Source organism: Tasmannia lanceolata, unplaced genomic scaffold (genome assembly GCF_043159265.1).
Source record: "Tasmannia lanceolata isolate RefF3 unplaced genomic scaffold, GAP_Taslan_0.1 ptg000018l, whole genome shotgun sequence".
Lineage (NCBI taxonomy): Eukaryota > Viridiplantae > Streptophyta > Magnoliopsida > Canellales > Winteraceae > Tasmannia > Tasmannia lanceolata.
The window spans coordinates 33587970-33605964 of record NW_027518695.1 but is presented as its reverse complement, the minus strand read 5'-3'; the positions used below and the strand labels follow the sequence as shown (position 1 = coordinate 33605964).

At 45.8% G+C, this 17995-nt stretch overlaps 3 protein-coding genes across 5 annotated transcripts in view; 2 read left to right on the top strand and 1 right to left on the bottom strand.

Moving 5' to 3' along the window:
• The window catches only part of LOC143851345 (E3 ubiquitin ligase PQT3-like), a 64299-nt gene that overhangs the window by 38321 nt on the left and 7983 nt on the right, over window positions 1–17995 (top strand). The window lies entirely within an intron of this gene.
• Window positions 1053–3918, top strand: LOC143851774 (uncharacterized). Its single transcript, XM_077361258.1, has 2 exons — window positions 1053–3215; window positions 3292–3918. Exon 1 carries the CDS (start codon window positions 1732–1734, stop codon window positions 2761–2763), a length of 1032 nt encoding a protein of 343 aa, XP_077217373.1. The 5' UTR covers window positions 1053–1731; the 3' UTR covers window positions 2764–3215; window positions 3292–3918.
• On the bottom strand, window positions 3969–7840 carry LOC143850303 (uncharacterized). The gene is made up of 7 exons (XM_077359560.1): window positions 7529–7840; window positions 7034–7192; window positions 5910–6703; window positions 5295–5796; window positions 4928–5170; window positions 4625–4798; window positions 3969–4049 (listed from the first exon to the last, which is right to left on the bottom strand). The coding sequence occupies exons 1-7, from the start codon at window positions 7838–7840 to the stop codon at window positions 3969–3971; spliced, it is 2265 nt and encodes a 754-aa protein (XP_077215675.1).

Here is a 17995-nt window from a genome sequence, read left to right as displayed (position 1 = left end):
TGCAAGTGAAAGCACTACTATATCCAAACTCAAAAGATTCACAAGTGAAAGGCAAGTTTGGGATGAAAAACAAAAACTCAAGCTAAAATGGATTGCAAATGTTTTTGATGCTTAAGGATGTTTTTCAAAGATCAAGAGAGAATGAAAAACTTCTCTACATGTTGTATATATAACCACACCAAAGAATATGACCGTTTGGGGGTGGACATATCAAAAACCAACAATTAATTTGAATCCCAACGGCTATTTTTTAGTCTGTCGCGAGGTTCTCGGAGTTCCGAGAACCATTCTCGGAGTTCCGAGAAATATTCTCGGAGTTCCGAGACAACGGCCAGAAGAAATAAAATTTCTACTGGACCATTTCTCGGAGTTCCGAGAAATTGTCTCGGAGTTCCGAGAAAGTGTCCAGATGCTACTGGACCTTTTCTCGGAGTTCCGAGGGAACTCTCGGAGTTCCGAGCTCGGAGCTCCGAGAAAAATTCTCGGAGTTCCGAGAAGCCTAAAAATCCGCAGTTTTTTATTTTTATTGCAAATTTGATTTTTAGCTTTTGGAACTCAACTCCTATGGTTATTTTGGAATGTTTATGAGGGTCCCAACATGTTGGTCCACCACATAACCATTCACTAATGCATTTTAAGTTCTTAAGTGTTCTTTGAAAACCAAGTTGAAAACACTTTGCCTTGACTTGGAAATCTAAAGAGAAAGGATGTACAATGATACCTATGCAATCTTCAACTTCTCTTTAGTCTTGGTCTTCAATTGATCTTCCATCTTGTGTATGCTTGCTTGAGAGATGAGGTGAGCTTCACTTAGCTCCTTTGACTCTTGTATGGGATATCTCCAAGCATGACCATGTTGTGTGTTGGTTTCTTCAATGATCAATCCTATCTCAAACACAACACTTCGAAGCAAATTGATTAGTATTCAAAAAACACAATCAATTATGTTTAGAATCATCAAAACAAGATAGGAGAGTAGACCCTTGGGCTTACAGATATGAAGCCGGACCGGAAATTTGTCAGTCCGGCCTGTGAGTCAGTTCGGAAATTTGTCAGTCTGGCCTGTGAGTCAGTCCGGCTTGGGCCGGACTGATTTTTGTCGTGTAGCGAGACACGTCATATCCAGTCCGGCTTGGGCCGGACTGATTTTTGTCGCGTAGCGAGACGCGTGATATCCAGTCCGGCTTGGGCCGGACTGATTTTTGTTGTGCAGCGAGACGCGTCATATCCTGTCCGGCTTGGGCCGGACTGATTTTTGTCGTGTAGCGAGACGCTTCATATCCAGTTCGGCTTGGGCCGGACTGATTTTTGTGCCGAACTCAATCGCTTTTGAGAGCTATCCTTCAGACGAGCACTTTCACGGATGCCCTTAGTCTTTTGGAGATACGCGCGTAATTTTACTTACGCCCTTGCCTCGAAGTTCGTGCCCGTCATTAATGAAAGACATGTGGCACCGTACAGGCACCCTCGACGCGCGTGCCCTTCATTAAATGCAGACCCCCATCGCCAGGCTCATAAAAGGAGGGTTTTCACCCTTCATTTCTTACTTTTCACTTTTTACTCTACTTCTGCTTTTTGCTCTGCCAGTTCGGTTCAGGCCAGTTCGGCTCGCGTAGTTCGTGGTTGTGAACGGCTGTGGATTTGGGAGCTTTCAGTTCGAAACCGGGAGATTTCAGTTCTGACCGGTAATCTTCTTGAGCGCGCCTTTGATTCATTTATTTTCCGGCTTTCATGTCAAGTAGTAGCTCTAGTTCTGAGTCCGGCTCGGGGGAGTCGTCTTCTAGTAGCTCAGGGTCTAGTTCGTCGGGTAGGACCCAGGATAGGCCGATCAGGACACCAGCCCCACAAATGGCAAGTCCTGATGTTAGTGTCGATATCGTAGGTAGTGATGACGAGGTGGTTGGGGACGAAGTGATTTTGGATTTGAACACCACTCCGCTCCCAACGGATAGTTATCTCCAAGCAGAGGGGAGTGTTGGTAGTGACGCCGCCGAGGCGTCCACAACGTTTCTCCCTGACCGGGCCGTTAAGGTCGTTGCGAGGGCCCGGCTCGACGCCAATCCTAAATACAACGTACAGGCTCTTCAAGAGGAGAATTACCTTGATGAGTCCATGATGGTGGACATTAGGGATAGGTACTGTGTTCCCCCCAGGTTTGGGCTCAGGGAGGCGACGGAGGGAGATAGGGCCTGTAATGAAAGCTCTGATGTTTGTATATACGATGAGTCGTTGAGGGCCGGACTCAGGTTCCCTCTGCAGCCATTCTTCGCCACGGTGCTTCGACACTACGGGCTGGGTTCGGCTCATGTTGTGCCAAACTCATGGAGGATGCTGATGGGGTTCGTATACCTCGTCCAGGGCTGGCTTCAGAGGAACTTGTCTGTGCCGTTGTTCCGCGCGTGTGCGCAATTGAAGAGGCACAAGGGCGGGGGTTGGGTTTACATTAGCCAGCGCCCAGAGGTGAAAATGATCACTGGCATTCCCTCTTCGATACACTTATGGAGGAATAGGTTCTTCTACGCCGAGGACAGGGAGTCCAATGAGCCCTGGCCGGTTCCTTTGAAATGGGACGCCTCTTATACAGTCGCAATGAGTCGCAAGCCGTTACTTGAGGGCGAGGATGTGAGGATGTTTGCCCTAATCCGAGAGGAACTGGACCGTGAGGGACCCATTCATTGTTCGGATTTCCACGGGGAAGAGATTCTGGTTGGGCTTGGCCTTAGTACTGCGACCCCGGCATGTATGTGGCTAGTGTTGTTTTAAAAACTCTTTTTCCTCTTTCTTGCTTTTGACTGGTTTTGTTTGTCTATGTCGACTTTCAAAGATGCAGCAGCAGTCCCTGGTAGACAGAATGAGGTAGGGGGCATTCGGGGAAGGCCCAGCAGGGCCAGAAAAGAAAAGCCGTAGAGATGGCGAGTCCGGCCCAAATCCAGGACACGCCACCGCCTCCCAAAGCCAAGACTACAGTGAGGTTGGTGGGCACCTATCACCGGGGCGCGGGGTCCTCGAAGTCGGGGGGGACATCTGTTGGAGCCCGTCCTCCCCAGGCGAGGACTGGAGACAATGTTTTTCGGCCCAATTGGGCTGTCCAGAAAAATGACACCGGCCTTGGTGAGAGCCGGGTGGCTAAGGAGCTCCTCAGTAATGACAAGCTTCAGGTTCTCAACAAACCTCCAGCTGCGGCTGATGAGGCCATATTTTTGTCAGTTTACCAGGTGAGATGACCCTCGAGTCCTGGTTTATCTTTATCTCGTGCCTCGATTTCCTGTGTTAACATTGGCTGGTCTGTAGGTTTTATTGTATTATAACGACCTCTAAGAGAAGAGCCAGAAGTTTTCTGAGCCAATAACGAAGTCCGAGGAGGAGAACGAGAAATTGATGCAGGAGGCAAAAGAGCTACAGAGGTCCGTTGAAAAGACGGTCGAGGAAAACAAGCGGCTCAGAGAAGAGTTTGCCGCTCAGTTGGCCGCACAGAAGGAGAAGGCAGCAGAAGCCCTCAACACTCAGAGAGAGAGAGAGAGAGAGAGCCCGAGAGAGGCAGATAGCGGCCGTTCAGAAAAAGGAGGACGAACTCTTTATTCTGTCCAGCGAGTCCTACAAGATTGGGTTCTTTGACTGCCTTGAGCAGGTTAAGGAATCCAATCCGGCCGTGGTTTTGACGGGAATGGTTCTCCCTGACCCACCGACGATTGGCGGTGGCGGTGACGAGCCGGCCACCACTGCTGCATCCGTGGCCCCGGAGGCGGATCCAGCACGGGATGGTAGCCAGGGGGTGCCTTGAGCTCCCCCTCTTCCTTCTCTTTTGACGATTTCTTTTTGTAATGGTCCCTTGGAGGCCCAACTTTTGTAACAGCCTTTTGAGGCCTTATTTTTGTAATGGCCCTTCGAGGCCCTACTTCATGAATTGAAAGTAAATTTTATTGTCCACCCTTCTCCACTTGTCTGTTTCTAGTTAATACTATTTGGTTCTATGCTGTGTCGATAACACTCCAGACAGGCGTTTCGAGCTTAGGTTGAACCTGGTCCTCGCGGGGGCAAACCGTGGTGTTCTAACCATCGAGTACCCTAGCTTCAGCGACTAGTTCCGGACTATGAGTACCAAAGTTTTAACGAACTGGGTTTCCAATTTGATGAGTACCCAAGTTTTAGCGAACTAGGTTTCCGAGGAGCTTTGGTTTTTTGCATCCCGACTGGTCCCGGACCAGGAGTGCGCTCCCGGTCTTTGCGGAGACGAGCAGTGGCGAACCAAGCGTCGAGTACCCTAGTTTTAGTTAACTGGGTTTCCAATTTGATGAGTACCCAAGTTTTAGCGAACTGGGTTTCCGAGGAGTACGAAGAGATTTGCAAAAGAGCTTCTTTCATTCACATTTCAGTATGTATTTACAAAGTCACTTTTACGCCGGGTAGCTTACTACTGATAGTATTTGCGGATGTTCTTTGAGTTCCAGGCATGGGGTAGTAGCTGCTCCTCAAGTGTTTCCAACTTATAACTTCCCGGGCGAATCACCTCTTTTATTCGGTACGGCCCCTCCCAGGTTGGGGAGAGTTTTCCGGCCTTCTTTGGTTGGGAGATAGCAGCTTTCCTTAAGACCAAATCCCCTGCTCGGAATTCTCTGGGGTGCACCTTGGAGTCATGATAGTTGGACACTTTCTGCTTGTAGGTGGCAACTCTGATTCGGGATTCTTCCCTGACTTCCTCCAATAAGTCGAGATTTGCACGGAGCCCGTCACCATTGAGCTGTTCATTGAAGTTGGCGACTCTGGGAGACGGGGTGCCTACATCGACCGGTATTACTGCCTTTGTTCCAAAGGACAGGTTGAATGGTGATTCACCCGTTGGTGTGCGCGGAGTGGTGCGATACGCCCATAGAACGTGATAAAGCTCATCTGCCCATCGGCCAGCCTTTTCATCCAGCCTTTTCTTTACCCCCTGCAGTAGGATTCGGTTCGTCACATATGTCTGCCCATTGGTCTGCGGGTGCGCTACTGAAGTAAACCTTTGTTCGATTTTCAAGTCGGAGCAAAACTTCTGAAAGTTCCGGTAGTCGAACTGTTTACCGTTATTTGTTATCAAGAAGCGTGGGATCCCGAATTTGCAAACCACTGACTTCCAAAAAAAGTTCTGCACGTTCTGCTCTGTGATCTGGGCTAGAGGTTCAGCCTCCACCCACTTAGTAAAATAATCGATGGCCACTACTACGAACGCGCGCCTTCCGGAGGCCGGTGGAAAGAGGCCCAAGATGTCCATCCCCCAAACTGCGAAGGGGAGTGGGCTGATGATCGGGGCCAGAGACACAGCAGGCTGGTGAATGGTGGGGGAACTTCTGGCATCTCTCGCACTTCTTGACCAAGGTCAGTGCATCTTGTCTTAATGTGGGCCAGTACAGACCTCTTAGCAACACTTTGATCGCCAGGGCCTTGCCCCCTAGATGCTCCCCGCAAATACCTTCGTGTGTCTCTCGCAGGACGTACGCGGCAACGCTGGGCCGGAGGTACTTTAGGTACGGGAGGGTGTAGGACCTTTTGAACAGGTTCTCACCATCCAGGGAAAACCGGGCTGCTCTTTGTGTCACTTTGCGGGCTTCTTTCTTGGCTTCGGATAGTTTCCCACTGCGTAGGTAGTCGATGATCTCGTCCATCCAGCAGGACTCGTGCTCCACCTGCATCACTTCAGCGGCCTTATTTTCTATACTGGATTTCTGGAGAAATTCCATGCATATATTCCCGAGAGTTGTGTATCCGGATGCGGCCAGCTTAGACATCACATCTGCTTTTGTGTTTCCTGGTCTGGGGATTCTGATGACTCAAAACTTTTGAACTTAGTGGATAACTGACGGACCTTGGAGAGGTATTTGATCATACGCTCGTCGCGGGCCTCGTAGCTTCCTTAAATCTGGTTTGCAACCAACTGGGAGTCACAGTAGGCTTTCAGTCTTTGGGCGCCGGTCTGGACTGCGAGATTCATTCCGGCGAGGAGGGATTCATATTCAGCCTCGTTGTTGGATGCACGGAATCCGAACCTCAGGGCGTAGTCTAAAGTGAAGTTGTCCCGCCCGGTTAGAACCAGACCGGCTCCACAGCCACCCTTGTTCGAAGATCCGTCCACGTGCACTTCCCAGAGCGGTTCGGCGGTCGATGGATCCTGTTCTGCTGGTGGTATGGGGATGAGTTCTGTTCCAGTTCCATCTTCTGTTCGTTCCTCAGTTGTGTTTGCCTTTCCCGCAGCTGGGGTTTGGACAATTTCGGGTTCGATGATCTGCTGGGGGATGGTGCATTCAGCCACGAAATCTGCCAGCACTTGAGCCCTGATTGCTGGTCTTGGCATGTACTGGATGTTGAATTCGCTCAGCTCCACGACCCATTTCACGAGTCGTCCTGAGGTATCCGGCTTATGGAGAACTTGCTTGAGCGGCTGATCAGTCAGGACCTTTATTGTGTGAGCTTGAAAGTACGACCTCAACTTCCTGGCTGCCATGATCAGGGCGTAGGCCAACTTCTCGACCCGCTGGTATCTGACTTCAGCATCGTGCAGGACTTTGAAAACATAGTAGACCGGTTTTTGTTGGCTGTGCTCTTCACGAACTAGGACAGCTGCTAGAGCCAGGGGGCTCACGGACAGATACAAGAGTAGCTCCTCACCCGGTTCTGGCTTTGTCAATAGTGGTGGGGAGGATAAGTACTGCTTCAGATCCTCGAATGCGGTCTGTCACTCCTCCGTCCACGGCGCAGTCTTGACTCCTTTGACGGCGTTGAAGAAGCGCCCCAGCGCGGCCACCATTCCTGTTAGTTGCCGCACTTCTCTGATGGTTTTTGGTGGAGTGAGCTCCACCACAGCCTTGATCTTCTCTGGATTGGCCTCTATCCCTCTTTGGCTTACCATAAACCCTAAGAATTTTCCCGAGCTGACGCCGAAGGTGCACTTGATGGGATTGAGCTTCATCTTATGCTCTCTCAGAACTTGAAATGTTTCTTTCAAGTCGGAGACGTGATCTTGCGCACTTCGGCTTTTGACCAGCATGTCGTCGACATAGACTTCCATGTTGCGGCCGATCTGGTTCCGGAAGAGCTTGTTCACGAGCCTCAGATACGTGGCCCCGGCGTTTTTCAGGCCGAAGGGCATGACACGGTAGCAGTAGGTCCCCTGGTCTGTTACAAAGGAAGTCTTCGGTATATCTGACTCATACATTCTGATCTGATTATATCCGGAGAAGGCGTCCATGAAGCTCAGTAGTTCGTGACCTGCAGTGGAATCAATGAGCTGATCGATTTTTGGGAGCGGATAGCTGTCCTTGGGACAGGCTTTGTTCAGATCAGTGAAATCAACACAGGTCCTCCACTTTCCATTTGTCTTCTTTACCAGGACTAAGTTTGCCAACCAGTCCGGGTATTGGATTTCTCGAATGAAGTCAGCTCTCAAGAGCCTCTCCACTTCTTCTTTAATTGCCTGCCGCCTTTCGAGGGCAAAGTGTCTTTTTTTTTGCTTTACCGGCCTGCAGGTTGGGTCAACACCAAGTCTGTGCGTGCTGACCTCCGGATCTATAACGGGCATGTCCACGGGAGCCCACGTGAAGACATTTGTGTTTTCTTGAAGAAATTGGGTTAGGCTGTGCTGGGTGCCGCTGTCTAGAGAGGAGCCGATCTTAATGACCTTCTCATCATCATTTTTGCACAAGGGGATGGAAATGAGGTCTTCGACGGGCTGAGTTCCCTGAGCTTCATCTCTCAGATCGAGTAACTCAATCGGCAGCGACTCCACCGCGCTTTTACCCTTGAGTGACATTGCATAGCACTCCCTAGATTGCGGCTGGTCCCCCCGGACTTCTCCCACGCCGTTTGGCATAATAAACTTCATCTTCTGGTGATACGCTGACGCGACGGCGGGGATCAGGTTCTGGCCAGGCCGTCCCAAGATAGCATTATAGACCAAAGTGGCCCTCATTACCAGGAAGTTGACCATGGCGAAAGCTTGGCAGGGCGGCTCTCCGACGAGGACGGGGAGTTCGATCTATCCCTCCACCTTGGCGACCTCTCCTGAGAAACCGAACAGATCTGAATTCGCCGGCCTTAAGCGGTCGTCACCTATCATCATTCTCTCAAAAGCGTGATAGTACAAAATATCGGCCGAGCTCCCATTGTCGACCAGGATTTTCTTCAACTCCTAGTTTGCGACGAGCATGGTTATGACCAGTGCGTCGTCGTGCGGCAGTATCAAATTGTCGAGATCCGCATCTGAAAAGGAGATCTCATTCTCCGTCCTCATCTTCTTGCTGCATGTGTGCACGGCGTTGACTCGGCGTGCATATGCTTTTCTTGCAGCTGATGATGTGCCCCCAGCGGCGGGTCCGCCCATAATCGTGCCGATGACTCCCCTTGGCTGGGATCGGTGTGCCTCTGGTGGTGGACTGGATGGCGGAGGAGATTGACCCCGGGCAGGGGGCCGCCGTGACCGCCGAGGGCTCCGGCCCTAGGGACTTTTCCCTTTGCGCTCACTTCCGTGGCCGTCACTTCGGACGTATTTTTTCAAATAGCCCCGGCCAATCAACTGCTTGATTTCTTCCTTGAGCTGCCAGCATTCGTCCGTGTCGTGACCGTGGTCCCTGTCGAACCGACAGTACTTCGACTTGTCTCTTCTATTTCCCTTGGAGATCATTCTGGTCGGCCACCGCACGAACTCTTCTCTACTGATAGCGGCCAGTATGTGTCTCCAGGGGGTGTTGAGAGGGGTGAAGTTCTCCTCCCTCCTCTGGGGGGACTTTTCTCTTCTGACGGCCTTGTCATCCCTACGCTGTTTAGTAGGGTTCTTGTCTTCAGAGGTTCTCCTCCGATTTGAGTCCAGGGCAGCCAGTGTCTCTTCCACTCATATATATTCCTCTGCCCCGGCCATTAGATCTACTAGAGAGTGCGGATTCCGGCGGGCCACTGCTCGGCAGAAATCATTAGATCTAGCATCTACGAGAAGTGCGTTTGTAGCGGCTGAGGGATCTAGATTCGGTACTTGGAGTGCCTCCCTGTTGAAGCGGCTGACGAAGGCTTTCAGAGGTTCATTACCTCCTGCCGCAAGGCCATCAAGGATGTTGTTGTTTTCCTTTGCCTACGGCTGCTCATAAAGTGGCAGACCAGATCTTCCCTGAAGTCATCGAAGTTGCTGATGGAGTTCGGTTTGATCCTTGAGTACCAGTCCCTTGCCGCACCAGTCAGGGTCGTCGGGAATGCCCTGCAGAGGAAGCCGTCTGACGCACCGTCGAGGAGTGTCATTGTCCTGAACGTCTCCAAGTGGTCCACAGGGTCAGTGGTCCCGTCGTATTGCGGGACGGTTGGCATTTTAAATCCTCTGGGTGCTGGGGCACCCATGACGTCGTCGGTGAACGGCGATCTACTTCAGAACGCCCTAGAAGCGGGCCGGCTATGATCCTTTGCCAGCTCTTCTATTCGGTGGTCCATTTCTTCCATCCTCCGTAGCATCGGGTCAGCTCTACGGTGTGGTTCGTCTAGTGACCTGTTTCTCTCCACCGATTGGCTCGCCGCGGAGTCGGACTGGCTTTCCGGACTCCTGCGATGAGGCCGGAGTTTTTCCTGTGGCGCGCGATCTTCCTGGGCTCGATGCTTTCGTGCAGAGCAGGACCGTGATCTCCGGCGGTGGTGAGGTTCTGTGTTGGCGTGCCTTGTTCTGGAGTGATGGACTCGCCTGGTGGAGTGGTGAGTTCGGTCCTCACCGTGGCGCGCTGACTCTCCCCTGTGGACATTTGACCTTTCCTGGACAGGTCGTGGAGCTTCTGGAGGATGTTGGGGGGGTGCCTGGAGTAGTTGCTGGTATTGACCGACAAGAGCAGTCATCTGTTGAAAGAGAGCTTGCACTTGATCCGAAGTGGGTGTAGGATTGAGGTGGTCCGAACGAGCCGGGCTCTGTTCGGCTGTAGCGGAAGTAGCCACCACCTGTGAGGCGATTCGCTCACTCCGGATCCTGCGAGGTAGCACGGCTTGAGTAGTCCGTGCAATTGGTACCCGAGCATTCCTCCGTCCTGCCATTTTGTTTATAGGGGATCTGAACAGCTTTTAGTTCGCGTCCCACGGATGACGCCAATCTGTTAGGCCTAAAATCGGTAACAGATATGACAGTGACGTAAGAGCCGAGCTGGAGGGCCCGAGAAACCGAGGTGAGGGAGCTGAGCAGCTGAGCCCTGCGTAAAGAGCAAACGAGGTCAGAATGACCAACCCGGAGTGTTACTCCGGACAGGCCCTTCAACACTCAAGTCAGTATGAGCAGGAGTGCAGAGCGAGTTTTAGAGTGGTGGGTGAGAAGTTATTACCCTTTTTATGAGCTTTGGACGCCCTTTTATAGAGGGAAAACTGGGTAGTTGGGGAGTTATTACTCCAGGACAGGTGTTGGCCAGCTAAAGGTTCGAGCTCACCTAGTCTGCTGTAATTACCAAACTACCCTTGTTGACGCGGGGTCTGCGGTGGGCCATCCTCGGGCCACGTGTCGACAGCTAATAGGCTGCCGTTTTTATACCCCATCAGTACCCCTGCTGACGCGGGGTCTGCGGTGGGCCATCCTCGGGCCACGTCTCGACAGCTAATAGGCTGTCGTTTTTATACCCCATCAGTACCCCTGCTGATGCGGGGTCTGCGGTGGGCCATCCTCGGGCCACGTGTCGATAGCTAATAGGCTACCGTTTTTATACCCCATCAATTACCTTCTCATCATCACCCCAAAACTTGACTAAAAGCTCATTGAGACCATCTCTAGGGTCTCCTTTTTCTAAAAGATTGATGTCTCATAAACTTTTTAAAATAAGAAACTTCTATTCTTTCCATCTCCATCATTCATCAACTAAATCTAAGATTAAATATCATCTCATCCTAATCCCAAAACATGGTTAAAAGCTCCTTAACACCATCTCTAGGTTCTCCTATGTTTAAAAGATGGATGTTTTATAAAGTTTCTAAAATAAGAAACTTTCTATTTTTTCAATCTTCATCCTTTATCAACTAAATCTAAGATTCAATATCATCTCATCCTTTTCTCAAACCTTGGCTAAAAGCTCCTTCGCACATTCTCTAGGGTTTCCTATGTCTAAAAGGTTTATATTTTATAAAGTTTATAAACTAAGAGACTTTATATTTTTTCAATCTCCATCCTTCATCAACTAAATCTAACATTCAATTTCATCTTTTCCTTATCCCAAAATTTGGCTAAAAGCTCCTAGACACCATCTCTAGGGTTTCTTATGTCTAAAAGATGGATGTCTTATAAAGTTTCTAAAATAAGAAACTTTCTATTTTTTTCAATCTCTATCCTTAATCAACTAAATCTAGGATTCAATATCATCTCATCTTCATCTCAAAACTTTTCTAATAGCTCCTGGACATCATCTCTAGGGATTCTTATATCTAAATATGGATGTTTTGTAAAGTTTCTAAAATAAGTAACTTTCTATTTTTTCAATCTCCATCCGTCATCATCTAAATTTAGGATTCATTACCCTCGCAATCTCATCTCAAAACTTGGGTAAAAGCGCCTTGATATCATCTCTATTGTTTCTTAAGTCTGAAAGATGGGTGTCGTACAAAGAATCAATAGAAAGTGTTAGATGTTTTAGCCAAGTTTTGAGATGAGGATGACATGGAGATTTTCCTATGTCTAAAAGATGGATGTTTTACAAAGTTTCTAAAATAAGAAACTTTCTATTTTTTCAATCTCGTTCCTATATCAACTAAATCTAAGATTTAATATCATCTCATCCTCATCTCAAAATTTGGCTGAAAGCTCCTTGACACCATCTCAAGGGTTTCCTATGTCTAAAAGATTATTGTTTTATAAAGTTTCTAAAATAGGAAACTTTCTATTTTTTCAATCTCCATCTTTTATCAACTAAATCTGAGATTCAATATCAACTTATCCTCTTCCCAAAACATGGCTAAACGCACCATGACACATTATCTAGGGTCTCTTATGTCTAAAAGATGGATGTTTTATAAAGTTTCTAAAATCTAAAATAAGAAACTTTCTATTTCTCAATTTCCATCCTTTATCAACAAATTCTACAATTCAATATCATCTCATCCTCATCTCAAAACACGGCTAAAACCCCCTTGATACCATCACTAGAGTTCGCTATGTCTTAAAGATTGATGTTTTATAAAGTTTCAAATATAAGAAACTTTCTATTTTTTAAATCTCCAAGTTTAATCAACTAAATCTAAGATACAATCCCTCTCATCATCATCTCAAAAATCAACTAAATCTAAGATACAATACCCTCTCATCATCATCTCAAAACTTGGCTAAAAGCTCCTTCACACCATCTCTAGAGTTTACTAAGTCTAAAAGATTTATGTTTTATAAATATTCTAAAATCAGAAACTTTCTATTTTTTCAATCTCTATCCTTAATCAACTAAATCTAAGATTCAATACCATCTAATCCTCATCTCAAAACATGGCTAAAAGCTCGTTGACATCATCTCTAGGGTTTTCTATGTTTAAAAGATGGATGTTTTATATAGTTTCTAAATTCAGAAACTTTCTTTTTTGACAATCCCCATCCTTCATCAACTAAATCTATGATTTAATACCATCGCATCCTCATCTCAAAACTTAGCTAAAAGATTTCTACCAGAAGAAACTTTTTATTTTTTCAATCTTCATCCTTCATATACTAAATCTAAGATTCAATACCATCTCATCATCATCTTAAAACTTGGCTAAAAGCTCATTCACACCATCTCTTAGGTTTACTAAGTCTAAAAGATTGACAATTTATAAAGTTTTTAAAATAAGAAACTTTATATTTTTTCAATTTCCATCCTTCATCAACTATATCTAAGATTCAATACCGACACGTTCACATCCCAAAACTTACCTAAAAGCTTGTTGACATCATCTCTACGGTTTCCTTTGTCTAAAAGATTGATGTTTTATAAAGTTTCTAAAATATGAAACTTTTAATTTTTTCGATCTCCATCTTTCATCAACTAAATCTAAGACTCCATTTCATCCCATCCCCATCCCAAAGCTTGGCAAAAACCTCCTAAACACTATCTCTAAGGTTTTCTATGTCTAAAGATGGGTGTCTTATAAAGTTTCTAAATTAATAAACTTTCTATTTTCTCAATCTCCATCATGCGTCAACTAAATCTAAGATTCAATATCATTTCATCATCATCTCAAAACTTAGTTAAAAGCTCATTGACATCTCTAGGATTTTCTATGTTTAAAAGATGAATGTTTTGTAAAGTTTCTAAAATAAGAAGCTTTCTATTTCTTCAATGTCCATCCTTCATCAACTAAATCTAAGATTAAATTTCATCTCATCCTCATCCCAAAACTTGCCTAAAAGCTCTTTGACACAATCTCTAGGGTATCCTATGTCTAAAAGATGGATGTCTTAAAAAGTTTATAAATTAAGAAACTTTCTATTTTTACAATCTCCATCATGCGTCAACTAAATCTAAGTTTCAAATTCATCTCATCCTCATCTCAAAACTTGGCTAAAAGCTCATTGACAGTATCTGTAGGGTTTTCTACGTCTAATAGATGTATGTTTTATAAAGTTTCTAAAATCAGAAACTTTCTATTTTTTCAATTCTCATCCTCAACCTAAAACTTGGCTAAAAGCTCATTGACACCATCTACAGGGTTTCATAACCATAGCATCCTCATATCAAAACATGCCTAAAAGCTCTTTCACACAATCTTTAGGGTTTCATGTCTAAAAGATAGATGTTTTATAAAGTTTCTAAAATAAGAAACTTTTTATTTTGTCCCCATCCTTCATCAACTAAATCTAAGATTCAATACCATCGCTAACTCATCCCAAAACTTAGCTCAGAGTACCTTGACACCATTTCTAGGGTTTACTAAGTGTAAAAGATTGATGTTTTACAAAGTTTATAAAATAAGTTACTTTCTATTTTTTAATCTTAATCCTTCATCAACAAAATCTAAGATTTTAAACCATCTCATCATCATCCCAAAACCAGGCAAAAAGCTATTTGACACCATCTCTAGGGTCTCATATGTCTAAAAGATGGATGTTTTATAAAGTTTCTAAAATAAGAAACTTCCTATTTTTTCATTCTCCATCCTCCAACAACTAAACCTAAGATTCAATACCATCTCATCATCTTCTCAAAACTTGGCAAAAAACTCCTTCACACCATCTCTAGGGTTTCATATGTCTAAAAGATGGATGTTTTATAAAGTTTCTATGATTAGAAACTATCTGTTTTTCCATCTTCATCCCTCATCAACAAAATCTATGATTCAATACATTCTCATCCTATGATCAAAATTTGGCTCAAAGCTCATTGAAACCATCTCCTAGGGTTTCCTATGTCTAAAAGGTGGAAGTTTTATAAAGTTTCTAAAATAATAAACTTTCTATTTTTTCAATCTCCATTTTTCAATAACTAAATCTAAGATTCAAAATTATCTTATTTTCATCCTAAAACATGGCTAAAAGCTCATTGACACTATCTATAGGGTCTCATATGTCTAAAAGATGGGTGTTTTATACAGTTTATAAAATAAGAAATTTTCTATTTTTACAATCTCATCCTTTATCAACTAAATCTAAGATTCTTTACCCTCTCATTCTCATCTCAAAACTTGGCTAAAAGCACGTTGACATCATCTGTAGAGTTTCAATACTATAAAAGCACTACAACAAAAACTATATTTACCAGCGGCAATTTAGCAGCGGTCTTAAAAACCGCTGGTGAATGTGGGCCTTTAGGCGTGGTCAATTAGACGACCGCTGCTATATCGTCGGAGAAATCTGTAGACACCCCATTTTGACCTGACCCAAATTTCCCAAAAAGTTTTGAATAAATCCCGAAATCCGAGCCCCGAAGCCGAGCAAATAAGAGCTAAATGTTCCACCCCCATTTTCTACCCAGACCACCCCTCGTAGTTAAAAATAGTAGTCATAAATACACTTGAAGGGGGGTGTCCATGGAACGAGTAGGGGCAAAAATGCCATTTCCCCTTTAAAGAGGGTCGATTAGGGCTTAAAAGGGGAGAGCCCCATTTTCTAAAAAAAAGAAAGGAGCAGAGAAGAGAGAAGAGAGGGAGCCAAGGCAACAACACCACCGTCATCCACCACCAATCTCCACCATCAGAACCCACCACCATCTCCTCCACCGTTCCCATCATCAAAACCCTCTTCGTTATCCCCTTCTGCAAGCCCACCTCCATTGATTCCGGCAAGCTTGCCGGAATCCGACCACCCAAACCTCCATTGAAACCAACCTCCACCGAACCACCACCACCACCACCATCGTCCACCACCTCCATCTCCACCGCACCAGCCACCATCCTCAATCCCCAAAACCCAAACCCATTTCCTCCACTCAAACAGCCGAAACCCACCTCCACCGAACCACCACCACCACCACCCATTCGAAAACCCTCTCCCACCCTCATCTCCTCCAACCCTCACCTCCAAAATCGAAACCCATCTCCACCCCAAACCCTTCTTCAAAACCCAAAACCCAAACCCATTTTCTCCACTCCAACAACCGAAACCCATTTTCTCCACCATCCTCCTCCACAACCCACGGCCATCATCCACCACCTCCATCTCCACCCCAACACCACCCTTCGAAAACCCTCTTCCATCTTCATCATCACCATCCCCAACCTCATTCCTGCCGACCGTTTGCTCCGGCCACTCCCCCCACCACCATTTTCTTTTATCCATTAAACCCACGTGGGTTTTCTTCCATTTACAGCCACTCCTCCCTTCATCTACCAAAACCCAAAACCATTTCTCATTTCTAACACTACTGATTCCGGCAATCTTGCCGGAATCCGGCTGTGTCGCGCCACCATTTCAGGCCATCACCTCTATCCCACTAATTCCCCTCTTCAATTTCAATTTCTTAATCCCAATTGGTCCCATTTTGGCCTCGTTAATACCCACGTCAAATACCCCATCAAAACCCATTTCAATTCCTATTATTTCAGCTTTCATCTCCGGCCTCTTAATTCAAGCTTCACCATCAGCTTCTCTTCCGGCATTTTCAGTACCGGCACCGATACTCCAATGAGCATTTGGTGACACCGATACTCCAATGGGCCTTTGGTGACTGCGATTTCGTCCAGCACAGGTATGTGGAATTGCTATGTGTTAAGGGGTTTCATGGTTAGGGATACCCTTTATTATTTTCCATCATTCTCTTGAGAATATTATCAGTATAACTATGTTGGGTTAGTGTATAATCTCAGCTGGTCTTCAATATTTAGTTGCATGTCTTGGGCTTGCAAATCTGCAACCTCTTTGTTTTCCTGGGATACTCTTTGTGCTTCGGGATCCCCATCGATTTTGGGAACGCTTTGTCGGGTTTAGGTGATGACGGACGGCAACCTCTTGAGCCATAGCCCCTTTCAATCAAAAGGGATAAAAAAACTCATAAAAATCAAATAACAAAAAAAACAACAAAAACATCAAAAAACAACAAAAGCGTATTTTGAAAAGCTGTTTCGAACTACGTTGGCTTGATTCCTTTTCACAGGGTACGTAGGCAGCTTGGGATCGTCATCCCAAGTTCAGTCAAACCTTTTCAATAAAATCGTTCAAACTTTTCAATAAAATCCTTTAAACCCTTCAAAAAAATCATTTCAGCATCTGAAAATATCTTTCAAGCTTTTCTCAAAAATACAAAAAACCAAAATGGGCAAGGATGGTGATTGCCAGGTCACTCGGAGCCTTCTTTTCATTTCATTTCCGATTTTCATCGTGGTTTGCCGGTCTTATCGGTTTTCCGACGTTTTATCGGGTTTTGAGACGGGCGATGACGTAGCGTGGCCCCTTCACAGGGATTGTCCTCGCTGAGCCCAACGATAGGCTATGACGATCGTGAGACTTATCCGATCTTTAGCGGACCAGGATCACTGAGCTCGATTCCTTTAGAATCGCTCCCTGAGTCTATCGTATGTCCCATTTTCTTTTCCCTGGCATCCTGGGTTGGCGCATACCGTCTATTTTCTGATTCCTTTCTTTCCTCGCATCTTTTAGCTTATCATGTGTTTGTCTTTGGTTCCGTGTGTGTTTACTTTCAGCTTGCTTGTTCCTTGTGCGTTTAGTTTCACCTGCTTATTTACTTGCTTAGCTGTGACATTTATTGGCTTACTTATCATGATCATATGCTTAGCTGTAGATATTTACCGCTTTTCTGCTTATCATATCTGCTATTACTTGCTTAGCTGTAGTTGTGCATGCGGATGTTATTGCTTTCCTAGATGTGATGGGTTAGGAGTAGATGCGGTGAGTTAGGATTTGGATGTTTATCTTCTTTTACCCATCCTCGGGTCATGCATGCTTAGATAGACGTTTCTTCGGGGGTGCTCGTTCCCATTTCACATGATTTTAGCCCAAAACTTTTCAAAATTAATTAAAAATGGCATAAGAGACCAGGTGCTCGCACTTGGGCGAATTGGGGGCGCTTAACACCTTCCCCATTCGTCATCAGGCACGGACTTTTGTATCTCTGGTTATCCGTTGCAACAGAGTATTTCATGGGATCCAAGGCCTACTTCCTTGGATGGCGACTCTTTTTTGTTATAGGTACATCTTGGTTCCGGACTAGTCCTTAAAATCGAGAGGTATCTCATTTATATCGCCACCCATGCTGTGAGTGGCATCATTTCGAGAGTTCCTTGGTAGAGCTCTCCTGCACATTGTGGAGATCTTGGAGGATCGGCGCGGGATCTCGCGTCCCTCGTCGCCCAATTCGTCCTTGGGATCAGGGTCCACAAAATCGATACACTAAAAAGCCTTAAAAAAACCACTCGTGCCCTATTTATTTCTCTCCCGCTCCCTCTTTTCCTCTCCCGCGCCGACCTATCTTTTCTTCTCATGCCCTAGCTTTTCTCTCCCGCTAACGATTAGGAGCCCAAAACTGTCGAGAAACCCTAATTTACGTTGCCAATTGAGGAAGGAGAAGAAAGTGAGGAAGAGAGAAGCTTCAAGCCCATCATTTTGTAGGATTTG

Bases quoted from the DNA above. Each gene is read 5' to 3' on its own strand.
- LOC143850303 (XM_077359560.1), bottom strand. From the start codon at position 7,840: ATGCCAAACGGCGTGGGAGAAGTCCGGGGGGACCAGCCGCAATCTAGG. The intron at 7,193-7,528 runs GTCAGCACGCAC...GGATATAATCAG, and splicing joins TGCCCGTTATAGATCCGGAG to ATCAGAATGTATGAGTCAGA. The intron at 5,171-5,294 runs GTCTCTGGCCCC...TATTTTACTAAG, and splicing joins ACCATTCACCAGCCTGCTGT to TGGGTGGAGGCTGAACCTCT.
- LOC143851774 (XM_077361258.1), top strand. From the start codon at position 1,732: ATGTCAAGTAGTAGCTCTAGTTCTGAGTCCGGCTCGGGGGAGTCGTCT.